At 35.2% G+C, this 26,351-nt stretch overlaps 1 protein-coding gene across 1 annotated transcript in view; it reads left to right on the top strand.

Moving 5' to 3' along the window:
* EDIL3 (EGF like repeats and discoidin domains 3) overlaps window positions 1-26,351 on the top strand; it is a 1,373,680-nt gene that overhangs the window by 644,773 nt on the left and 702,556 nt on the right. The window contains exon 4 of the mRNA XM_053701474.1: window positions 11,459-11,587. Coding sequence (XP_053557449.1) covers window positions 11,459-11,587 — 129 coding nt within the window. The remainder of the gene's footprint in view (window positions 1-11,458; window positions 11,588-26,351) is intronic.

Genomic DNA, 26,351 nt, shown 5'->3' with positions numbered 1-26,351 from the left:
GCACGCAATGTTGATGGTGAACAGATCAAAACACTGACAGAATCCATGGATGGCAGGCTTTTGAGTGTCCTTGCAAAGAAAGGTGGCTATATTGGTCACTGATTTGTTTTTGTTTTGTTTTTGAATGTCAGAAATGTATATTTGTGAATGTTGAGATGTTATATTGGTTTCACTGGTAAAAATAAATAATTGAAATGGGTATATATTTGTTTTTTGTTAAGTTGCCTAATAATTATGCACAGTAATAGTCACCTGCACACACAGATATCCCCCTAAAATAGCTATAACTAAATACAAACTAAAAACTACTTCCAAAACTATTCAGCTTTGATATTAATGAGTTTTTTGGGTTCAACATGGTTGTTGTTCAATAATAAAATTAATCCTCAAAAATACAACTTGCCTAATAATTCTGCACTCCCTGTATATATATATATATATATATATATATATATATATATATATATATATATATATATATATATATATATATATATATATATATATCCAGCTCTGGTATTCTTATTGGAATCACTAATAGATCAATCACACATTTAAGTTAAAAACCCTCCCTGAAGGTATATACAAATCTAGCATTGGATCAAGATATATAGCACACTTATCTTAGATATAAATAAAAAATTACTAGGTGCATTAAAACATTCAATAATTATACAATGTAAAAAGTAAGGCACCACATCGTTAAAACCCTACGCTCCGCCAAACTTATTTAAAACTCGATAGTTTGTGACAATATAAATACATAGATAAAGTAGATGCTCTGAAAGTTTGGTTCCCCAGTTTGTAATTGGACACGTGTCACTGTAAGAGGTGTGGTAACAGTTTAATACCTTCTAGTGAGCAGTTCCACAATCAGTCCATTGCTCACTAGTTTATATTTTATATTATATTATAATATTTATTTATTATTATACTATATTTATATTTTAAGGAAAATTGTCTAACCCAGGAGCCTATGTAAGAGTTACCTTTTCTAAAAGAATCAAACCCACATTACCCCTTTTTTGGTTGTTGGTGTTTGTTGATCTTTTGTAATACGTTGAAAATATTAACTGAAGGGTAGTTGGATGAGGTGAAAGTAAAGTTATGTTAGTTTTCCTATTTATTCTTCTTCTGTGTAGTTATTAAAATTATATATTTTTTTTTATTCATGTGTTGTACACTTTTTTAAGCTAACAGATTGTTTTTTTATTGACATTTTTAATAATATTTAGATTTTTCACATATTGCAAGGCAACTTAATATTTCTTTTTTTTTTTTTTCTTTCTTTCTTCCTTATTTATGTATCGTCACAAAAAAGTCCAGTAAGTGTCTCCAGTTCTAAATAAAAAAAAATATCTTCTTTCATTTGTTGGACCCCTTAACGACCAAGGACGTGCCAGGCACGTCCTATAAAAAACGGTCGTTAATGACCATGGATGTGCCTGGCACGTCCTCAGGGGTTTCAAGCGCTGGAAGCTTCCAGCCGCATTTAGGGTATTGCAGTGATTAGGGTATTGAGGAGGGAGCTAGCTACACTACAGAAAAAAAAGGGAATTTTTATTTTTTTTTAATGAAAAAAAAGCCTAAAATTGAGCAAACTGTCTGCCAGTACCCAAGATGGCGGCAAATAGATAGAGGGGGGAGGGTAAGAGAGCTGTTTGTGGGGGGGGGGGGGGTCAGGGAGGTTGGGGGTAAGGGGGGATCCTACATTGCAGAATGAATATATATATATATATATATATATATTTTTATATATATATATATATATATATATATATAATTATATTTTAAAAAAGCCTTTAATTTTAGACTTTCTGCCAGTACTTAAGATGGCGGTGACAATTGTGAGGTGGAGGAGGGAAGATAGCTGTTTGAGTGGAGTCAGGGAGGGATCAGGGGGTGGGATGTGTCAGGTGGGAGTGTAATCTATACACTAAAGCTAAAATTAACCCTACAAGCTACCTAATTAACCCCTTCACTACTGGACATGATACAAGTGTGTTGTGCAGCAGGATTTAGTGGCCTTCTAATTACCAAAAAGCAATGCCAAAGCCAAATATGTCTGCTATTTCTGAACAAAGGGGATCCCAGAGAAGCATTTACAACCATCTATGCCATAATTGCACAAGCTGTTTGTAAATATTTTTTTTTTATTTGATCGCATTTGGCGGTGAAATGGTGGCATGACATATACCAAAATGGGCCTCGATCAATACTTTGGGTTGTCTACTAAAAGAAAAAAATATATTCATGTCAAGGGATATTCAGGGATTCCTGACAGATATCAGTGTTAAAATGTAACTATCGCTAATTTTGGGGAAAAAAAATAGTTTGGAAATAGTAAAGTGCTACTTGTACTTATTGCCCTTTTATAGTAAATTATATGATATGATGAAGATAATGGTATCTTTAGAAAATCCATTTAATGGCGAGAAAAAGGGAATATAATATGTATGGGTTCAGTAAATGAGTAAGAGGAAAATTACAGCTAAACACAAACATTGCATATGTAAAAATAGCCCTGGTCCCTAACATTAAGAAAATTGAAAAATGGTCTGGTCACTAAGGGGTTAAAGGTTCATTATACTTTCAACATTTTCATTATCTTTATCATTATTTTTATGTTTTTGTTTGTTTTTTTGAATTGCAAAATCTGAAAGCATTTGCAGATACTGAGTATGCACGGTTTATTAACAGGTAAAACATGAACAGGGTATACAAATCAATCACCTACTCACTCAGTAGGATCTAAAAGCTGCATATAATGGCGCACTGGGGTTATGAAACTCTAGAATACTTAGAGGATAGAGTTCTCATTTGATTTACCCTTCTTGCTGTGTGTATTGCCACTACCCAATATATATGTATAGCTATGCAGACGATTATATAGTCTGTCTCTAGAATGTTCCAATTCCTAATCTTATGCCATAATATAATGCCAATGAACTAATAGTTTGTTCAACGAGGGCCAACATAACAGTATTGAAGCACAGTACTTACACACTAATACTGATGGGCAATCTTATCGATCCCTGTGTCTCCCTGTGGAACGAGATGCAGTTGGCCCCTTGAAACAGGAAGCTAAAACTTTATTACCGCAAAAGGAATCCCTCAATGGAAACAGATCGGTGAGTCTCACCGCTAAACCCTTGAAGACAGGTGAGAGACTGCCTGTACCTCACATTGAACTCATACTCAACGGCTGTTCTGTTGAACCAAAGTGGCTCACTAAAGCCGTATCTCTAAACAGAGGGTCGTCACATAATGCGGATGTTAAGATGATCGCATTTCAAGGAGGCTCCATAATTGAACAGCAACTATGGATGTTCACTCAGCATGCTAACTATCCTTACCCCTGCTTACACAAACGTGTAGGAACTAACTAATAGTTTGTTCAACGAGGGCCTTTGAATATGTATTTTGTAACTTATACTTATCATAGATACTTATTTTCAAGATAATTACGAAATTCCTTGTTACTTCTGTTCCAATTTAAACTTTTAAAGATATGGAAATAATTCTGTACATTTATTGCATCCTTACCAGCATAAGCCAATCATGATTCTACCAGGTCCTGCACTGTCATAGGTGAAATATTAGATAGTTTGGAGGCCATCCCCTGAGGACTAATGAGATAATTCTACAATATGAATTTACACTTAAACTTTCAGCTATTAAATGGCAGATTATTCAGGTAACTATATAGTTAAAATAAGGCTAGATTACAAGTGAGACACAAACTTTTGCATAAGTGATATTGTCTTTAAGCAAGACTTTTTTTTATATCAATAGTTTTTTTTTATTAAGGTATTGATAAGTCACACAACACATATCAAGTTACATCAGAATGTGGCACATTTTGACAAACACATAAAGGAATAGATCAAAAACATAAATCTTCTGTGAACTTCCCTGTAAAGTACAGTGTCTTCATATTGGACAATTGTGTCACGAACCAGAACGGTACAAGACTTATATTGATACCTTAAATGTTTACTTTATAAACAAGTTTTCGAAAGAACCTCTTTATCATGTTTTGTTGTCTAATAGGATGATATTTTATGTTAACCTATCACAAGCAAAAGCAAACTATCTAATTTGAGAGGTGCAATTTCTTACCACTGACAAGTTACATGTTATATCCAATGTTGAAAAGTTAAGACAGTTATATATATGAAAACTTTGCAATTGAACATGTAGAAAATCAATATATCAACATAGGAATCTTAAAAGAATATATTTGTATTATTCCAGTATAACTGCATAGGGAATAGTGGGCCAAAGCCGCTCTTGCGAGCCAGTATGTATGACACCTCTATAGCACCTTAATATTTGGCTCTATAGAAATATAAAAGCTAGGATGTTGGGATGGGGGGTCATGTCCAGGCAATTATTATGGTAGTATTGTTAATGTTGTGAGGTTTGCTATCTAAAAGGCATCTCTTGGGCTCATCCTCAGTCAAATAGAAAGTAAAATAAGAGGGCAAACAGGTATTTATGAACTTGCCATATAAGAATTTAGGATTATAAAGGATATAAAGAACCATCAACTATTTCTCACATTATGGAATATATAGTGACATTATGTAGAGATCTGAAATATTGCCTGATATAAAGAAGGCCTATCAGTAGCCTGTGCAGAAACATATAAGGAGTCACATAGCAAATAAATAAACTAAGCACCTCTTGTGCAGCAATAAAATACTATGAAACCTGTGGGCTTAAATCTAGGTTTTAGCTATACTAGTAGTAAAATATAAGATAGTAACTCCCTGAGAACTTAAGTATTTGAACCCTGCCACCCCTGTACGGGCCCTATACCCGAATGACAGGTAGTGTGGAGGAGGGAGATTTTACAATGCTAGGCTATAAACCTGCTAGTATTTTGCTAAAGCAAAGTAGGGGGTGAACAAATGTACAACTCTAAAATGGTGTCCTCATTTTAAAATTGGAAATTAGTATACCAAACTATCTGCGGTGATGAACTATCTTTTAAATATATCCATATTGTACAGTATAGGATTATTATTGCTGAAACACACTTCCAAATATTATTAAAAAAGAAAATATAGAATATCAACCTCTTATTCTAAGTATAAGGAAGGCTCCAAATAAGCTGGTGTGATCACCATGAAAAGTCTATAAACAGCCTACTAACCTAATATAAATTTCAGCATGAGTAAGTTTAACATTTCCACTGCAAATATAATAGTTGTGCTATGAGAGTGAAATACATAAAACTCTTACCATTGGTATCTTTAACCAGATAAAGAAATAAGATATGTATCTATTTCCGGGCTATGTGAAGTCTAGCTAATAGCTCAGCATTATTAAACCCCTGTATTATTTTGATAATTAAGTACTTTAAGCATGTGATACTGCCATATGAGGCAGCTGTATAAGTCTTATCCTAGTATGCCTTACTATTTAGCAAAGCCACCTAGCTATTTTCCAAAAACTATACCTCATGCCATTCTAGACTTATTCAGAGCTATAAGCTGTAAATATACATATGACTCATAATTACTTAGTAAACATGTTAAGTAACATAAAGATCAGAGCCTTACAAATCAAACAGTGATGTTGTCATAAAAGACCCAAATACACATGTTTAAGCATTCTGTTAAACTATATAGCATTAAGTCAGGCAGAGGGAGTTCATCCGATTCCTACACGTTTGTGTAAGCAGGGGTAAGGATAGTTAGCATGCTGAGTGAACATCCATAGTTGCTGTTCAATTATGGAGCCTCCTTGAAATGCGATCATCTTAACATCCGCATTATGTGACGACCCTCTGTTTAGAGATACGGCTTTAGTGAGCCACTTTGGTTCAACAGAACAGCCGTTGAGTATGAGTTCAATGTGAGGTACAGGCAGTCTCTCACCTGTCTTCAAGGGTTTAGCGGTGAGACTCACCGATCTGTTTCCATTGAGGGATTCCTTTTGCGGTAATAAAGTTTTAGCTTCCTGTTTCAAGGGGCCAACTGCATCTCGTTCCACAGGGAGACACAGGGATCGATAAGATTGCCCATCAGTATTAGTGTGTAAGTACTGTGCTTCAATACTATCTGTTATGTTGGTTTGTAAAAAACAGATGTTGACTGTGCTTCAGCAAGATGGCAGATCCATTTGCGTTACCGCCCGGTGTCTCCCGTTGTTGCATAGTAGTTCTCAAAAGGGTTATAAGATCGTCATGCTTGGTTTGCATCTTAAACTGAAGCTCTTTTAAACAGGCTTGGATAGATGATAGGGCTTCCACCTTATACATAGCCATTTCAGGACTGCACAACCCCGAGTTAGCGGGGGAGGGTGTTACAATCTCAGTCGTGCAGGCCGTTGCTGCCTAGAATCGCACCGGTCTGGAGCTGAGCTGGACAGTCATATATACAGCAATTTTCTATATCAATCCCCTCAGGGGAACATATAGATGAATCTCTATTTGGACAGAATGGATGCTGTTGTATATCACAGATATGTGGCAGATTAGTGAAGTGTTCGTCTTCAGCTTATGCGTCCATGTTGGATCGCTGCCTAGACACGCCCCCCTTGCAAGCCTTTTTTATTGTGCTGATATTACAAGTTGAGCGAAATCGTGATTGCGCTAGCACAGTCATCATTTACGCTTTAATCCTTACCGCAATCTCAGAGCTGTGGTTAACTTTTCCGGGGAAAAAAAGTTGCACAAAACACATCAAAAATACATTACAAAGTACAGTTACACTCATATTAACACTGTCTAATAAAAAAAAAATACAAATATTGCACAAAAAATTATAAGGGAACAAAGATACGAGATCTTAGGTGTTAGATAAAAAAAGACGCCAAAGTACTTTAACATAGAGATACATACACATGCATTGCTATGTATGTATTTATTTGTATGTATGTATGTATGTGTATATATATATATATATATATATATATATATATTTTTTATATATATATATATATATATATATATATATATATATATATATATATATATGTGTATACATATGTATTTATATGTGTATATACAGTTGCAAGAAAAAGTATGTGAACCCTTTGGAATGATATGGATTTCTGCACAAATTGGTCATAAAATGTGATCTGATCATCATCTAAGTCACAACAATAGACAATCACAGTCTGCTTAAACTAATAACACACAAATAATGAAATGTTGCCATGTTTTTATTGAACACACCATGTAAACATTCACAGTGCAGGTGGAAAAAGTATGTGAACCCTTGGATTTAATAACTGGTTGAACCTCCTTTGGCAGCAAAAACTTCAACCAAACATTTCCTGTAGTTGCAGATCAGACGTGCACAACGGTCAGGAGTAATTCTTGACCATTCCTCTTTACAGAACTGTTTCAGTTCAGCAATATTCTTGGGATGTCTGGTGTGAATCGCTTTCTTGAGGTCATGCCACAGCATCTCAATCGGGTTGAGGTCAGGACTCTGACTGGGCCACTTCAGAAGGCGTATTTTCTTCTGTTTAAGCCATTCTGTTGTTGATTTACTTCTGTGCTTTGGGTCATTGTCCTGTTGCAACACCCATCTTCTGTTGAGCTTCAGCTGGTAGACAGGTGGCCTTAAGTTCTCCTGCAAAATGTCTTGATAAACTTGGGAATTCATTTTTCCTTCAATGATAGCAATCCGTCCAGGCCCTGACGCAGCAAAGCAGCCCCAAACCATGATGCCCCCACCACCATACTTCACAGTTGGGATGAGGTTTTGATGTTGGTGTGCTGTGCCTCTTTTTCGCCACACATAGTGTTGTGTGTTTCTTCCAAACAACTTAACTTTGGTTTCATCTGTCTACAGAATATTTTGCCAGTTCTGCTGTGGAACATCCAGGTGCTCTTGTGCAAACTGTAAACGTGCAGCAATGTTTTGTTTGGACAGCAGTGGCTTCCTCTGTGGTATCCTCCCATGAAATCCATTCTTGTTTAGTGTTTTACATATTGTAGATTCGCTAACATTGATGTTAGCATTTGCCAGTGACTTTTGTAAGTCTTTAGCTGACACTCTAGGATTCTTCTTCACCTCATTGAGCAGTCTGCGCTGTGCTCTTGCAGTCATCTTTACAGGATGGCCACTTCTAGGGAGAGTAGCAGCAGTGCTGAACTTTCTCCATTTATAGACAATTTGTCTTACCGTGGACTGATGAACAGCAAGGGTTTTGGAGATACTTTTATAACCCTTTCCAGCTTTATGCAAGTCAACAATTCTTAATCGTAGGTCTTCTGAGAGCTCTTTTGTGCGAGGCATCATTCACATCAGGCAATGCTTCTTGTGAAAAGCAAACCTAGAACTGGTGTGTGTTTTTATAGGGCAGGGCAGCTGTAACCAACACCTCCAATCTCATCTCATTGATTGGACTCCAGTTGGCTGATATCTCACTCCAATTAGCTCTTGGAGATGTCATTAGTCTAGGGGTTCAGATACTTTTACCACCTGCACTGTGAATGTTTACATGGTGTGTTCAATAAAAACATGGCAACATTTCATTCTTTGTGTGTTATTACTTTAAGCAGACTGTGATTGTCTATTGTTGTGACTTAGATGATGATCAGATCACATTTTATGACCAATTTGTGCAGAAATCCATATGATTCCAAAGGGTTCACATACCTTTTCTTGCAACTGTATGTATTGACAGACATATATACAGATATAAACGCATACATATATATCTACACATATTATAGACATATGTATAACTGCGTTAGAGCCCTTTGACGAAAACATGATAAAACATATTTATGCAATATTCATATTTAACTATGTATTTACTGTAGATATTTCACATTTGCTAATGTGAATATGCTATGTTGTTTGCACAATGGGTGTTTGTTTTGTTTTTTCAACAATTTTTTTTTTCCATTGACTTCTATGGGGAATGAGAAGATGTGATTGTGTTTGCATGACCTCTGTTGTTAGTTATTTTTTCCCACTGTTTTTTCTCCATTGATTTCTATGGGGGGATACATGCATAAGCACATGGAAAATTACGTTATTTTTTTCTCGCTATTTGGGTTACCGCTAGTGCAAAATATGTTTTGGGTTTTTTTTCAACTTTTTTTTTTCTCCATTGATTTCTATACGGGATTACATGCAACTGAAAAGTTAAGTTTGGATGTTTGCGCTATTTGGATAATCTTGTAATCTAGCCAATAGTGAATTATTGGCCATTCTCCTGTCTTTTTACTTCCTACTCTAATATGTTACTCAGTATAATCTGTAAACAGCACCTTGCTTGATTAGGTGATGCACGAGGAACACGGGTGACTGCCATGATTAAAGGAGGATATCCTGAAAAGTTGATTGTTTTTATGTTGCTGTACCTATATAAGATATTTTATTAAAATATGCTATGGTGCTGAGGACTCTGCAGGTTCTTAATTAAATGCTAATATAGTTTTTGACAACAGAAAAGAACCATAGGCACAACAAGCCTAAGATGAATTAGTTTGTAATATAGCAGTATGCTTATCCCAGGCACTCTTGAAATCTTTCACAGTGATTTACCACCTCTAATTGAAGTTTATTCCATGAATCAACCACATACTACACTTCAGCCTTAGATCATGAACTCTTTTTCTGGTGTTGCTTTTTTTGTAAAAAAAAAAAAAAAAAAAACTTACAAACTCATCTTTATTAAACCCTTTAATATGCTAAAATTTTCTATTGTACAGTTTGATTTGATTACCAATAAATACGTGTTCAATAAATATAAAGTATTTTGTTTGATTTAAGTTTTCTGCCTTTATTGGAGAAAGATGTCTGATCTGTGAAATCTACCTTTAATGCTCATACTAGAGCTGCAGAATCTGTTGGTGCTCTACAAATAAATGATGATGAAAATAAGACTACTACTACTACTACTAATAATAATAATAATAAAGTAATAGTCATTATAATAATAAAACTTAGCAAAATAAATACACATATATGATAGTGGATGTAGGTGTGTTTCGTTTACAGACATTAATCTGCTGTTTATCAATGTACAATTTATTTGCATTAGTGTTTTGAAGACAATTAATTTAAAGTGTAATATGTAAATAAGTATAGTTGGGTCAGGGGTGTCTGAATAATCTTTGCCTTTAGCCATCACAAATGTTAATTCTATGCTGAACTCACTTGTCAGTATTTATAAATCCATTAAACCATCAAGCAAAACCAGAAAGCCAAAGTGTTAGCTACTTGATAGCGCCTAATTATTGTATGGTAATTCATGTGTAAATGTGTAATGTTATGCAGTGAATGCTTATCTGTTATCAGCTCATGGAACGTTACAGTATAATTTAAAAGTCATTGAACTGAACAGACCTATTACTTTTAGAGAGATATTAATCTTCTTAAAGTTATTTATATAAGCAGACTAAAAGATGCTCTCAAAGCATACTATTTAATTCAGTCACTCATTATTATTGATCAAACAATACTGTTCTTTTTTGTGTTGGGAGTTACTTAAAGATTACTGCATTATTGATTGAATTATTCACCATACTGTAGGTTTCCTCAAATGATTTCTAGATTTTCTGTGAATAGTTTACGTTTAAATTTCATTTTTTTCTGTGCCCATTCATCGTGAGCAGCTTTTTAAAAAAATGATGCATCAATCAAAGGACTATTAAAGTGTCTTTCATCAGTCTTTGTCCGCAATAATATAGCTTCCTTCTCAGAATATCTTCCTGTATATTCTACTAGAATTCTAGAAGATGGGTTAATAAATGGATACTCCTCTGGATTCCAGTTATTTAATTGAGCAGTGCACGTATATACAGTGTATGTATATACAGTATATATATATGTATATATATATATATATATATATATATATATATATATATATATATATATATACATATATATACATAGATTTGTAAAAATAAGCACTCACTGGTCTTATATATATATGTGCATTTGTGTGTGTGTATATATATATATATATATATATGTGCATTTGTGTGTATATATATATATGTGAGAGTGAGGGAGAGAGAAAAATGGATTTCCCAAATAATTATCGGTTTATTTCAGTAGCCAGATGGTTACTTTGAATGTTAAAGGGCGAGTAAAGTCAAAATAAAAAACTTTCATGAGTCAGATACAGGAAGCTATTTTAAAGATCTGTATTTGCTTCATTCTCTTGGTTTTCTTAGTTAAAAACCATACCTAGGTAGGTTAAGGAGCAGCAATGCACTGCTGGGAGCTAGCTGCTGATTAATGGGGGCAAATATATATCTTTTTTTTATTGGCTCAGCTAGTTCCCAATAGTGCATTACTGCTTATTCAACAAAGGATACCAAGAAAAATGGTATGCTCTACCTGACTCATGAAGAAAAAAATCTGCATTTCATGTTCCTTTAATTATTTAGAAACCAATATATCATATATATACAATATAATCCTCACTACATAAATCCAAATGTAAATAATTGTCTGGTACTTTTTTTTAGGACCCTGCCATCCAAACCCATGTCATAATGGTGGAACATGTGAGATCAGTGAATCCTATCGAGGAGATACATTTATCGGATACGTCTGTAAATGTGTGCGCGGTTTTGCGGGGATTCACTGCCAACACAGTAAGTAACCTTTTATTTTATTAAACTTGTAGACATTTGTCATATACTCTTTTGTTTTCTGATGATGATATGTATTATTAGTATTAATAAGAATTTATATTTTTAAATAAATAAGCATTCTCTGAATGTCTTGAACACAATACATTTTTACATAGACAAAATAGTTCTAGTATGGAGAACATTATAATTCTTTTTAATTCTCCCACCTGTAAATAATATTAGAGTTGCAGGAGATCTTTTAGCCAGTATCCATTAATGTCTAAGACTATAACATTGTAAATGTGCAAAGAAAAGTACGGAAGGGCAGACAGGGTACAATAATTAAAGGAATAGAAAGGTCAAAACTAAAATATATATTGGTGCATTTTAATTTGAAATAGAAGCATTGTTGAATATATTCTATTCCAAAAATGCTACTAGTAAAAGTTATAACTTTTTTTTTTTGCAGCATATGCACATATCCTATGAAGGTTTGTGCACCAGTATTTAAACACCACACCTTCTCAGAGAGTATGGCACAAATGATGTATTTAGAAACAATACACACCACCGCCACCAGTCTGAGCAGGCATGGTGCTTGTCGTACAAAAATAGTAATTTATTATTATACTTTATTTATGAAGCGCCATCATATTCCGCAGCGCTGTCCATGGATACAGTTCATTTAAATAAAACAATAATATAAAACTTCTAAGACACAGGACAACACTTACAAACACATACAGGAGGAGTTGAGGGCCCTATTCCTGTGGGAACTTACAATCTAGAAGGGTAGGGGGTTGAGAAACAGGAGGGGAGGACTGCAAGATTGAGAAATATGTTAATGCAGAGTTAGAGGAGGGAAATGTTGTTAGGTAAGAGAAATATTATTGAGTTGGGTGGTAGGCTTCTCTGAACAGAAAAGTCTTCAGAGAGCATTTAAAGGAAGATAGATTAGGGCAAAGCCTGACAGGACGAGGGAGAGTGTTCCAGAGGGTGGGTGCTGCACGACAGAAGTCCTGCAGTCTAGCATGAGAAGAGGTGATAGTCGTGGATGCAAGGAGCAGGTCATTGTTGGATCTTAGTGGGCGGGCTGGAGTATACTTGTTGATTAGAGAGGATAGTGATAACTTTTAATAGAAGCATTTTTGCTGAGGAAAGTATATTGCAAAAATGCTTATATTTCAAATTGAGATGCACCCATGCACTTTATTTTGGACCTTTCTATCCCTTTAAGGGAGAGGTAATTACAGTTGCATTTGTGACAGGAGCAACTTAAAAGTGCACAAAACACTTGCTTATAAATGAGGGTTGTGCTTTGTCTCACTCTCCCTTGAAAAAACACAAACCTAATTTTGCAACCTGCAAATGCTGCAAATCAAATAGCATTTTGCAGCATTTGAAAAACCTAGGTTACAAGTTTGCTTTTTGGCTTCCCTAAATAGCATGGGACAAAGCCTTTGCATTCAGTGTTTTAATGTCCATTTAAAATCTAATTACAACAATGAACTAATCAGTTACAAGACAAGTGTAGAGAGAAACATAGAAAATACCCCAAAGCTATTCAGTAATACAGAGTAAATCTGTGTAGCCTGGACACTTATCTTTGTATCCGAAGAGCTTGAGAATTGTATTTAAATCTTCAATGTACCCAGAGAGTTCTTAGATTCAACATCATTTATCACTAGTGATTATGTTCCTCTGGTTGTGTTATCACAAAAGAGACATAACAACTTAAAAACTAATATAAGATAATATGAAAAAGACAGTTTGGAATCCTAGAGTCCCAGAAGATGTGTTTTGATACATTTTGAACGATTTAAAATCTGATATTATGAGAATAAAATAATCTTACCCTTAGCTAGAGATATTGGTATATTGCTGAATTGTAAGTAGCACAGGTTTCAAGGGTAATTAACTTTATTTTGATGTTGCAATAGTCGATAACATATTTGAAATAATGTATTATCTATGTCTCCAGTTTGTACATCTTCAATTACAGTTTTAATTATATTATAATTTTCGCATGCAGTTTTGAATTATAAACCTTAACCTTATCATTATATCAAATAGTGACATCTAATCGTGTTTTTTTTTTAAATCTAGTTTATTTCTGTAATGTGCTTTAAATTATTTCCTGATAGTGTCACTTTTTTAATAACTGTTTGTAGATGTTTTATGTATTCAAGCAAGTAAACATACCTGCCAATGCTAATTATATACACAATCTAATTATGAAGTTGAGAATTCAGTGAGTTAGACCATTTCACTCTTCAGGTAGGATCGTTATTCAAAGGAATTTGAATAACAAAATAAATTCAAACAAAACCACCATATATACATACATATACCCATAAGTCAGGTTCATCTCAGTATTATTTCAAATGATATGTGAAACAGTCCAGTGTGTGTTTTGTTAAATAACAACTGTAAGCTCCATGTTCCTATAAAAATAGGTTTATTTAGATTCTGAAAATGTATAAAAACCCTCAATAAAGATATCTATACAAGGGGGCACTGTATACACAAACATATAGGGTTCAAATTGCATCAAATATTTATATCAAATATTTAAACAGTCTCATCCAATCAAAATATAATAATCATATCTCATGATTTCTAATATGCCCACACAAACTACTGTGTGTCTAGTTCATTAGAATAATGGCCAATAGAGGACAACCAGGAGAAAATAATATGTTATGTAAGTTAGTGTACAACAATATCCAATAAAAAGGTAGCTAATTTGACAAACACATAGTGGTTCACTTACTAACCATCCTCTTATTTGCTCCCATTATTGCTAGCTGTGATGATAACATGATGTTACATTATAAAATAAGCCAGTAAAATTATGGCACTCCTGTTGTGAAAAATTACAATTACCAAACAAAATAGTCTAATAAAAAGGAGAGGAAAAAAAAAAAAACTGGGCAACTGAGAGGTTTGTGTGGGCCTATTAAAAATCATGAGATATGATTATTGTATTTTGATTGGATGAGACCGTTTAAATATTTGCTATAAATATTTGATGCAATTTTAACCCTATATTTTTGTGTATACAGTGCCCCCTTGTATAAATACCTTTATTGAGGTATTTGGTAATCTAGTTAAGTAAAGGAGAGATAGCAGGAGAGGAAAGATAGATTTAGGTATCGTCAGCTGGTACTGGAAGCCAAAAGAGCATATCTCTTTTCAAAAGGAGGATGTGTAAAAAGAGAAAAAAAAGCAAGGGATCCAAGACAGAGCCTTGCAGTACTCCAACTGAGAGTTAAAGGAAACTGTAAATGATTGATTTGTGAGATATAAAGCAAACCAGGAAAGGGCTATGTTTCAGATGCCAAATGAATGCAGGATTGTAAGGGTAGAGAATGTTCAACTGTGTTGAAAGCAGCCGATAGATCCAGTAGATCCAGTAGAATTAGCAAGGAATATTGTCCCTTTGCTTTAGCTGATAGAAGATCAGTTGTTACTTAACCAAAAGTGGTTTCTGTTGAGTGTTTTGGGCGGAAACCAAATTGTAGTGGCTCAAGCAAGAAGTTACTTGAAAGAAAATGGGTTGGCAATTATAGACTAGTCGTTCCAATAATTTGGAGGCAAAGAAACTGGCCGTTAGTTAGAAGGGGTGGAGGGGTCAAACTAGGGCTTTTTTTAGGATTGGTATGATTAACACATGCTTCAAAACATCAGGAAATATGCCAGTGGTAAGAGACTGGTTAAAGAGATGATTTAGTGCAGGGTTAGAGAAGCAGAGAGAAATAAGAAGTTGTGAAAGGATAGGGTCAAGTTGACAGGTTGTGAGATGAGAGCAGGAATCAATCAACTGGCAATACAATTCCTGGATAGAGGTATTGAATAGTTATTGAATGGTGTACATTCCTGCCTAAATAGTGTAAATCTGAACTTTTAAGCTCTTTGCCACCTTTAGACTAATAATTGTACCAGCTTGAACAAAGGAGCTATTTTTTGGTGGAATCATCATTCATTCATTTCTTTTTTTTATTTGTTAAAGGGGTCACTTGTTTATAAAATAATGTTGCATTTTGTAATTTATTTATAAATATAAATTATCTGTTTCATTTATGGAATATTAGAAATTGTTGAATAAAAAATATTAGGCCTTTTTATGCCACATATTTAAAACTTTAAAACAATGTCATTTTATTCCACAACCACAACCTCAGTAGAGTCCCCAGTCTTCATCCACAACCCCTAAATTAACTCAGAGTGCACCGTGTAATTAAATAAACATTGGCTGCGCTGATAACTCAGACCAGCTCCACCAAAACCCGCTGAATGCCTTCCTGAACAATTTACAGAAACACTCTTAAACCTACGTTGTTTATGTGAGCCTCATCCTTCAAGTAATAAACTTGACTGGATCACCAAACCTCCCAACAGGGGTTCTATGAAACAGTTAACCTTTTTTATACTAGTTTCCAATGTAACCACATTCCAAGCTGCTTGTAAAATGAACCTGAGGATTAGTACATGCCCACTCCACCCTAATCTCCAACTCAAACACTCTCTTGATATCCCTACCTATGATCCTGACCAACTGTTTTTGAGGCATATACACCAGATAATTTTCCCCTGCATGGGGGAAAGCAGGAGGTAACATTGTTGTATAATCTACCCCCAGCAACAGTACTTGCACCCTATGAATTCCCCTTATTCTAAACTATTTTAACTCCACCTTACTCCAATTGAAACCCAGCTGGAGACTATCCTCCGCAATAGTTGCCTCCCTCCTCAGCCAGTATACATAAGAATGTTCTAAGAACCCTAGCTGCAAAGGACTTGAAAGAAAACAGCAATATAATGCTGCCATCAACCTCTGATATACAGTACATCAGACTATTAAGCATCTTAGATGACTGTGGGATCTGGATGCACTGGCAACAGCTGGAAATTAGACTAAATATTTGCATTATTCAATAATAACCCCTGATCCACCCTTCTAACCAGAAAAATGTTGTGGTCAAAAGAGGCATAATATACCATTACCACTTCCTTATCTATGCCATCATTCAACCAAGCCCCACATGGGTAGGAGAGGCAGTTATTCATCCTAAACTTACATAACTACATCTCCATTTACATTGCCCCTTGCTATATGCAAAACAAAATCCTGTACTTGTTGATGCCAGATGGCTTGGAAGCTGCGTATCCATGCTATCACTTTTCTGACTTTTTGCCACTTCATTCAAATGCTAAATCAGAGCTTCCAATAGCAACATCCTGAAGAGCAAAGTCAGACCTGACCTAAAGCAAGTTCAGCCATTACAGGACTGACTTAACTTCGGCTTGCTGAACTGTCAAAACTAAACATTAGGACCCTCCCACCTAGCCAATTGCAAAAAAAATCATCCACAGGATCAAAACTACCCCCTCCAAGTCCCTTTCCATCAGCGGAGTTCTCTGTCACTATTGATTTATCCCTCCAGTCCTAATTCTCTGGGACACCTTTTGGCATTAGCTGTGATAATCTAATCCTGAAATTCTCTAGAGTTACTTTTTAGACAATTGGAATTTCAGCTCTTAAATTGCAATTTATTCTTGTAATCAGAGGAACAGAGGAAACATTCTGCATGTGATAACACATTTTCTAGTTCATGTCAAATATTTTGCTTGTGGGAAATTTAATAAATTGGAGTTATTTTAATTTGTGTGTTTAAGAATTATATTCAATGAGACTTGTATATCAAATTCTTTGAACAAGCGACTTAAAATGAATTGTAATTGTGTAAGAGGATAATTGTACTCAGTACTTTAAGTACTTTACAGTAATTGATTTTTTATAGTATTAAATAAAAGCTGCACCTTTTGCTTGTTTTGCAATATGCTAGCTTTGATGAAAAGAGATGAACATACGGTATAATTTCTATACAGAATCTGTCACTTATTTTCTTGTGAAAGAATCTTCCGTGTATCTTCTGGTGGCTTATTCCTGTCTTCAAACTGTTGTAAAATGGAAACTACTAAAAGTAAACTAGCAAAAATAATGTGCTTGTTTGTCGGTGTGTTTATCTTAGGAACCATATGTATCTTAAAGGGGCATGAGTCACTTTGAGATTGTAAAATAAAATGTTTAATTATGCTCATTAAACATTTTTGTAATATATTTTCATTATTTAAAAAAATAGGACATTAAAGGGACAGTCTACTTGAAATATTTTATTGTTTAAAAAAAATAGATAATTCCTTTACTACACATTCCCCAGTTTTGCATAACCAACACAGTTATAATAATATACTTTTTACCTCTGTGATTACCTTGTATCTAAGCCTTTGCAGACTGCCCCCTTAACTTAGTGCTTTTGACAGACATGCAGTTTAGCCAATTAGTGCTGACTCCTAAATAACTACGGGAATGAGCACAATGTTATCTATATGACACACATGAATTAGCACTGTCTAACTGTGAAAAACTGTCAAAATGCACTAAGATAGGAGGCGGTTTTTCAACGGTTTAGAAATCAGTTTGAACCCACCTAGGTTTAGCTTTCAAAAAAATAATACCAAGAGAACAAAGCAAATTTGATGATAAAAGTTGTTTAAAATTGCATGCCCTATCTGAATCATGAAAGTGTAATTTTGACTAGACTGTCCCTTTAAACACTTTGAGATGGGAATATAAAATTATATATATATGCAGGGAGTGCAGAATTATTAGGCAAGTTGTATTTTTGAGGATTAATTTTATTATTGAACAACAACCATGTTCTCAATGAACCCAAAAAACTCATTAATATCAAAGCTGAATAGTTTTGGAAGTAGTTTTTAGTTTGTTTTTAGTTATAGCTATTTTAGGGGGATATCTGTGTGTGCAGGTGACTATTACTGTGCATAATTATTAGGCAACTTAAAAAAAACAAATATATGCCCATTTCAATTATTTATTTTTACCAGTGAAACCAATATAACATCTCAACATTCACAAATATACATTTCTGACATTCAAAAACACAACAAAAACAAATCAGTGACCAATATAGCCAGCTTTCTTTGCAAGGACACTCAAAAGCCTCCCATCCATGGATTCTGTCAGTGTTTTGATCTGTTTACCATCAACATTGCGTGCAGCAGCAACCACAGCCTCCCAGACACTGTTCAGAGAGGTGTACTGTTTTCCCTCCTTGTAAATCTCACATTTGATGATGGACCACAGGTTCTCAATGGGGTTCAGATCAGGTGAACAAGGAGGCCATGTCATTAGATTTTCTTCTTTTATACCCTTTTTTGCCAGCCACGCTGTGGAGTACTTGGACGCGTGTGATGGAGCATTGTCCTGCATGAAAATCATGTTTTTCTTGAAGGATGCAGACTTCTTCCTGTACCACTGCTTGAAGAAGGTGTCTTCCAGAAACTGGCAGTAGGACTGGGAGTTGAGCTTGACTCCATCCTCAACCCGAAAAGGCCCCACAAGCTCATCTTTGATGATACCAGCCCAAACCAGTACTCCACCTCCACCTTGCTGGCGTCTGAGTCGGACTGGAGCTCTCTGCCCTTTACCAATCCAGCCACGGGCCCATCCATCTGGCCCATCAAGACTCACTCTCATTTCATCAGTCCATAAAACCTTAGAAAAATCAGTCTTGAGATATTTCTTGGCCCAGTCTTGACGTTTCAGCTTGTGTGTCTTGTTCAGTGGTGGTCATCTTTCAACCTTTCTTACCTTGGCCATGTCTCTGAGTATTGCACACCTTGTGCTTTTGGGCACTCCAGTGATGTTGCAGCTCTGAAATATGGCCAAACTGGTGGCAAGTGGCCTTGGTTTTTCCACACGCTTCTTGCGACCCTGTTGACTATTTTGAATGAAACGCTTGATTGTTCGATGATCACGCTTCAGAAGCTTTGCAATTTTTAGAGTGCTGCATCCCTCTGCAAGATATCTCACTATTTTTGACTTTCCTGAGCCTCTCAAGTCCTTCTTTTTTTTTTTTTCAAATATCTTTATTGTTTCCAGCAACAAACAGAACATAAAAAGTAAATATATGTCGAATTGTATTTCATTATGCCATGCAAGGCCATCATACATATAGAAAAACAGAAATACACAAAATGACAATAGTGAATAATATCAAGCAAACATACAAAGAAACAAGTGAATGCTAATACCTGACTTTTTAGCATCTAGTCAATTATATTGCTGGAGATTTTATAAATATTTAAACCACTAATGAGGAGGGGGAGAGAGAAAAAGAGAGAAGAGAGAAAAAAAAAAAAAAAAAAAAAAAAAAAAAAGAAAAAAAGGGGAAAAGAAGAAAAAAATTCTCTATTCTATACACCTCTCTCCCTCGCCCGCCCACCCACCCTCCATCTCCCCTACTGACCCCACCTCTTCTCTTTCTTTACTTATTATTTCACAATTACTATTTCATAGTGTTATCTCCCGGGGACCTGATATCCATGTTGACGGGAATACTTCTAATATAACCAATTCCAAGAAAGCTAAAGAATTTAAGAAGGGTTGTAAAATACGTCTTTGAATCTGTAATGGGTAAGAAGTAATTAAAGGGGACCAATCCAGAAGAAAAGCCCTGACCTTACGTTCAGCTGTGAATTTAGTATGAAAGGATTCAAATAAGATTTGGAACTGGATTTCTTTCAAGAACCCTGTGATTCTAGGAGCTGTATGATCTTTCCAGCCTTTAGCGATTAACTGTCTCGCAATTATAATAATTGTGTTGAATATCTTTATCGCCCTCTTAGGGCGTAACTCAGCATTAGTTAGAAAAACTACCTCATCAGCCGTGAATGGTGCCATATCTCTATAGATTTTACTATACCAGAATCTTATCTTTTGCCAATATTGTTGAATCTTTGGACAAGACCAAAACATATGAAAAATATCCGCCCTATCCAAGGAACATCTTGGACAGGCATAATTCTGAGAAGGATAGAATCTGGCCATTTTATCTGGGGAAAGATAATAATTATTGACTAGTTTTAAATGCGCTTCTTTCCATGATATGGAAACTTGTAATTTTTCTAACTCTGTGAAGCTTCGCTCAATCCTGTTCTCCCCTAGTTCTGGCAAATATTTCTTCCAGAAGTTATATAGCTTATCTACACCTAATTCACCCTGTCTAGCCAGGAGGATATCATAGATCAGTGATATCGAGGACTGACCCAAAGAGAATTGCCGGATAATATTTTTAATGTCTATCCAATCCCTTAGAAATTCCACATTCCATTTTTGTGTGAATATGTAGTGCCTTAGTTGAAAATAAGCAAATAAATTCGAACAGTGTAGATTAAACCTTTGAAATAATAATTCTGAGGGTAATAACTGATTATCATCAAATAGCTGAAAAACATAAATCAGTCCAGCTTCAGCCCAGAGTCCAAACACTCTCTGATTTATGCCCGGGATAAATTCAGGGTTACCTACTATGGGGAGATATTCGGAAAAGAATGGGGAGACTTTTAATATTCGACAAGTTTTTTGCCAAGCTATAATAACATTTTTAAAGGAAATTAGTTTACTAAGATTTGAGGGTAACTTTGGTACCGGGCAATGAAGAACCGCTTTCAATGAGAAGGGGGAGATGAGGAACGATTCTAACTCTGTTGTCACAAACTTATCTACCCCTGTGATCCAATCGAGAGCCAGTTTGACCAGGCTAGCCAAATTGTAAAGCCTGAAGTCTGGCAAGGCCAGGCCTGCCCTAGGACGTTTCTGCATCAGTTTACTAAGACTAATCCTTGGCTTCTTATTACCCCATATAAATTTAGATACCCAGGACTGTATATTACCAATATCTTTATTGGTCATAAATAACGGGAGATTCTGGAGCAGATATAGAACTCTAGGAAAGATAATAGATTTAATCAGATTAATTCTAGCAGACAATGAGATGGGAAGCGAGGCCCAGTTTTCGAGATCATTACTAATTTTTTGTAATATCGGAGGGAAATTTAACTTATACCAGTTTGTTGGGTTTCTATGAAAGATAATACCAAGGTATCGAAAGAACTCAACCACTTTAAAGGGGTGATCTTTCCAGTTGGATCCTTTCTTATCTACCCAGAGGAGTTCACTCTTATCAAAATTTATTTTATAACCTGAGAAGGAGGAAAAATTTTTAAAAAGTTGTAACAATATGGGGATGGAATATTGCGCCTTGTCCAAGAATATTAACAAATCGTCCGCATATAAGAGAGTATTTAAACTAAAGGAACCGAATTGAACCCCTAGTAGCCTATCCCGCAACAAGATAGCAAAAGGCTCCAAAGCTAAATTAAAGAGTAAAGGGGAGAGGGGGCACCCTTGTCTTGTCCCTCTTTTAAGTGGAATATAAGGGGAAGAATGGCCATTGATGCAGAGAAATGAAATCGGATTTTTGTATAAATTCCTAACGAATTCAAGGAACTGTTTCTTGAATCCAAATCGTTCCAATGCCGTAAATAAATAGTTCCAGTTCACTGCATCAAAGGCCTTCTCAGCATCTACTGTTAAGATAGCTGCTTCAGAAATCTTTTTAGATTGTTCGTTCTTGGGATCTAAATTCCATGCATAATCTAGAAATGTAGTCACTTGACGTATATTCTTAAGCGAATTCCTATCCCTCATAAATCCAGTTTGATCTGGATGGATAATCCCGTCTAATACCTTGGCCAGCCTAATCGAGATAATAGCGGTCAGCAATTTATAATCAGCATTGAGTACTGATATAGGCCTATATGACCCTGGATCTTCCGGGTCCTTACCTTTCTTTAGAATCAGAGATATACGGGCAGCCGAAAAATAATTAGACATAGAATTGCCAGCAGAAAAATAATAATTAAACAGATTCACTAATGATAATTTTACTTCCTCCTTCAGAATTTTATAAAATTCTATCGGAATAGCATCTGGTCCTGGTGATTTATTAAGATTGGCTGATTGTATAGCCTCAAGAACTTCCTCCTCTGAAATAGGTCTATTAAGCTCTGATAAACTCTCCTCCGAAATATTGGGGAGATTGACACTCGCCCAGAAATTTAATGCGTTATCCGCATTAACCTGTGTTTCTGCATAAAGCTGTTGGAATACATTGAAAAATGTCTGACTAATATCCTCTGTATTAGTATATTTTATATTCCCCCTTTTAATAGTCGAGATAATATTCTTACTTTTTCTCACCTTAGCTACTTTAGCCAGAAATTTAGCTGAGGCCCCATAATGACCTCTGAATTGATAATTTATTTTCAATTCCTCTTCCTGTGACTTTTGTTTGAAGAAGATATCTCTTTCCCTTTTCAATTTGCAATATCTATCCCAGTTATCTCTTGTCTGATCGAGATAAAACTTTCTAAGCGCATTTCTAACTTGTGCTGTTAACTGTAATTCTAGCTCCAGCTTTTTCTTCTTCCAAGTAGCTAAGTAAAGCTTAATTTCCCCACTTAATACAGCTTTCGCTGCTTCCCAGAATACCTCTGGTTTACTAAATTGTCCTATATTGAAGGTAACATAATCCTTCCACTTCTGTTTTAACCAGTTGCTGAACTTAGGACTATCCGTCAAAAATCGGGGGAAAAAAAAAGACGTATTTTGGGCTTTAGGGGGGGAAATGGCCACCAAAGTGAAAGAGATTACCGCATGATCAGAGATAGCAATATCATAGATATTAGCTTCTGATCTGCATAAGGCAAGTGGTTTAGAAATTAGAAACATATCAATCCTCGAAAATGTCATGTGGGTTTTAGACTCACATGAAAAGCTACGGACTTCTGGATTTTTATATCTCCATATATCAATTAATTTCAATTCATGACAAAAGGACTTAAAATATTTTGCTACTTTATTATTTTCTCGTTGGTTTTTTGAGGACAATCTGTCTAAAATGGGGCATAACGTCATATTGAAATCCCCCCCTAAAACTAAATTAGCTGCTGAAAACAGAAATAATTTACTTCTAATATTTTCCCAGAAAGTGGGCGAAAAAGAATTGGGACCGTATATATTACCGATGATAAAATTACATCTATTAATCTGAATATGTAGTATCAGGTATCTTCCCTCTGGATCAGTCTCCTTCTTCACAATTTTATAATCTAAATTTTTATGAAGCAAAATGGCTACCCCTGATTTTCTTTTAACTCCTGGAGCTGCAATACATTCCCCTACCCATTTACACTTTAACTTCATAGCTTCTGCCAGATTCAAATGTGTTTCCTGTAACAACACAATATTGGGACTAAACTTCAGCAGATGTTTAATAATCAATTTGCGTTTTCTAGGCGACGTAATGCCCCCTACATTCCAAGAAAGCATATTGATCCTAACTGCCATTAAACATATTAAAAATATATGTGCACTTAAAAGCTATTTTTAAGCTGTGGTCTGAATTAACTTAGCCCCAGTGGTGGGAGGGGGAAGAGAGAGGCGAGAGGACCGGCGAGGGAGAGAGAGAAAAAAAAAAAAAAAAAAAAAGAAAAAAAAAAAAAGAAAAAAAAAAAAAAAAAAGAGGAAACCCTACGTAATAAAAGGAAAACTGCTCGTTCTATACCTGTGAGAAATTCAATTTTAAAATAATAAGTGCTCAACAACAATATAAATTCTTTTTTCCATTTAACTCTGTTCATGTGCACTGCAATCCTCAAGAGCATAACTATAATCATCATAGTGAGTACATAAAGAGAAAGAAAGAAAAAACACACAGAAAAATCAGCGCTTACCCAGACACATAGCGCTTCTATCCTACTTAACATAATTTCAATTTTAAAATAGTAAGTACTCAGCAACAATATAGATTCTTTCTTCCATTTAACGTTATCAGTGTGCCCCACAAATATCAAAAACATATCTATAATCCTCGTAGTAAGCACAAAGTAATAACAAAAAGAAAAAAAAACGCACCAAAGATCAGCGCGTACCCAGACACATTGCATATCCATCTTACTTGGCATAAATTCCCCTATCTAAACCTGAATTATTTTCCCTAGTATATTATAGGGTACCAATAAACTCGTGGGCCTCTTGAGGATTATTGAGGATTCGTCTAACCCCATTTTCATCTAACATAATCTTTGCAGGGTACACAACCCAGGCCTTGAACCCTTTATCAATAATCTTAGTACATAGCGGAATCATCTGTTTTCTTTTGGTAGATGTTTCTATTGAGAAATCTTGAAACATTAATAGCTTGTTTTTTTCAAATACAAATTCGCCCATCTTTCTATATGCTTTTAACAGATTTACTTTGTCCTGGAATCTAAGCAACTTAAAAATGCACATTCTGCTTCTATCGCCCCTAGCCATATTTGTTCTACTATATCCGACCCTATGAGCTCTCTCTACCTCTAAGGGTAATTGTTGTTCAGAGAAACCTAAAGCTTTGGGTAATAATAAAGAGGTAACCTTTATAAGATCTTCATACTCAGGGGACTCAGGAAGACCAATGATTCTTATATTATTCCGTCTGGAGCGATCCTCAAGATCCTCCAGACGGAATTGTAAACCAGTAATCTTGCCATCATAATCTTGGATTACTTTATCTTGTACATTGACCCGGTCCTCTAAGTCAGAGATCCTATTTTCCGCCTCTAATATCCTTGAAGCGAATTGCTTAACCTCATTTGATAGAGAGATAATATCTATTGAAATACTACTAAGCTCCTTCTTAATAATATCAAATTGTGGGGTAAAAACATCGGTTAATTGAGATACTAAACTACCAATGTCCACATGGGATATAGCCCCCTCTGATACGGGGTCCAAAGAGGTATCCGCACTCCTAACCTTTCTATCCTTGCCCTTGGGTGGCATTATGGGAGAACTCTGTTTCGTGTGTATAATATATCTTTCCATATATTCTGTGAATACTAATAGTGAATGTGAGAAGCAAAAAAAAAAAAAAAAAAAAATGAAAGAAAATGTGAAAAAAAGAAAAAGTGAACAAATCCAAAAGGGACCTAGTTAATTTCTGGTTCAAGTGTGTGTATGTGTTTTTTTTTTTTTTTTTCCCTTTTTTTTTTTTTTTTTTTTTATAAACGTGAATGTGTGTTAAACTAAGGACTGTGAGTGTATATTCATAAGGGTTAGTGTAGTTACGGCCTAATATCTCACCCAAATTGTGAGAAGCGGACACCTGTAAAAATCAGCAATTGATCAATAAGGGCCATATCCCTTAAACATTCATAATTTAACCATGATATCTATGGTGTTATAGTGAATTATTTCTCAAAAGCAGTTAATGAGCTTATGTTAACAGAAAAGCAATTGCATATACCCATCAATATCGACATAAAAAAACAAAAAAAAGAAAAAGAAAAACCAGGGTCAATATATTTAACTCAATTTTAGCCATTAATTAACCATCCAAATCCCTCTCTCTCTTCTCTCCTAAAGAGGGAGACTGTTAAACAGCAGATATATGCACCAATCTTGAGGAATATGCAGCTTAAGGGAAAAAAAAGCCAGATTGTCCAGGCCTAGTCTCTTGGCTCTCTATAAGCTTGCAGGAAGTGTAGAAATAACCTGGATAATAAGAAACATCAATTTTCAAAATACTCAAGGACCGATGTACTGTTGCGTCTTGTATCTTGAGGTAAAGTCCAGCTTTATAAGCTAATTATGGCGAATTTAAGTATCATCAGTTATAAACAGACCAGTTGTACTTTGGCACTTTTGGTGTGAGAGGTACTCCTAAATTTTTTTTTTTTTTTTTAAAGAACGCTTCAGGCTCCTGTTACCCCACAACCATCAGCAGGGTGATTAATACATGGAAGAAGGGGGGCGGGCGGATAGTTCACCAGAATAGGGGAAATAACCCTTCTCCCTAACTTGCGTTAATTC

Source organism: Bombina bombina, chromosome 2 (genome assembly GCF_027579735.1).
Source record: "Bombina bombina isolate aBomBom1 chromosome 2, aBomBom1.pri, whole genome shotgun sequence".
Lineage (NCBI taxonomy): Eukaryota > Metazoa > Chordata > Amphibia > Anura > Bombinatoridae > Bombina > Bombina bombina.
The sequence above is the reverse complement of the archived record's forward strand: the minus strand, read 5'-3'. Positions and strand labels throughout refer to the sequence as shown.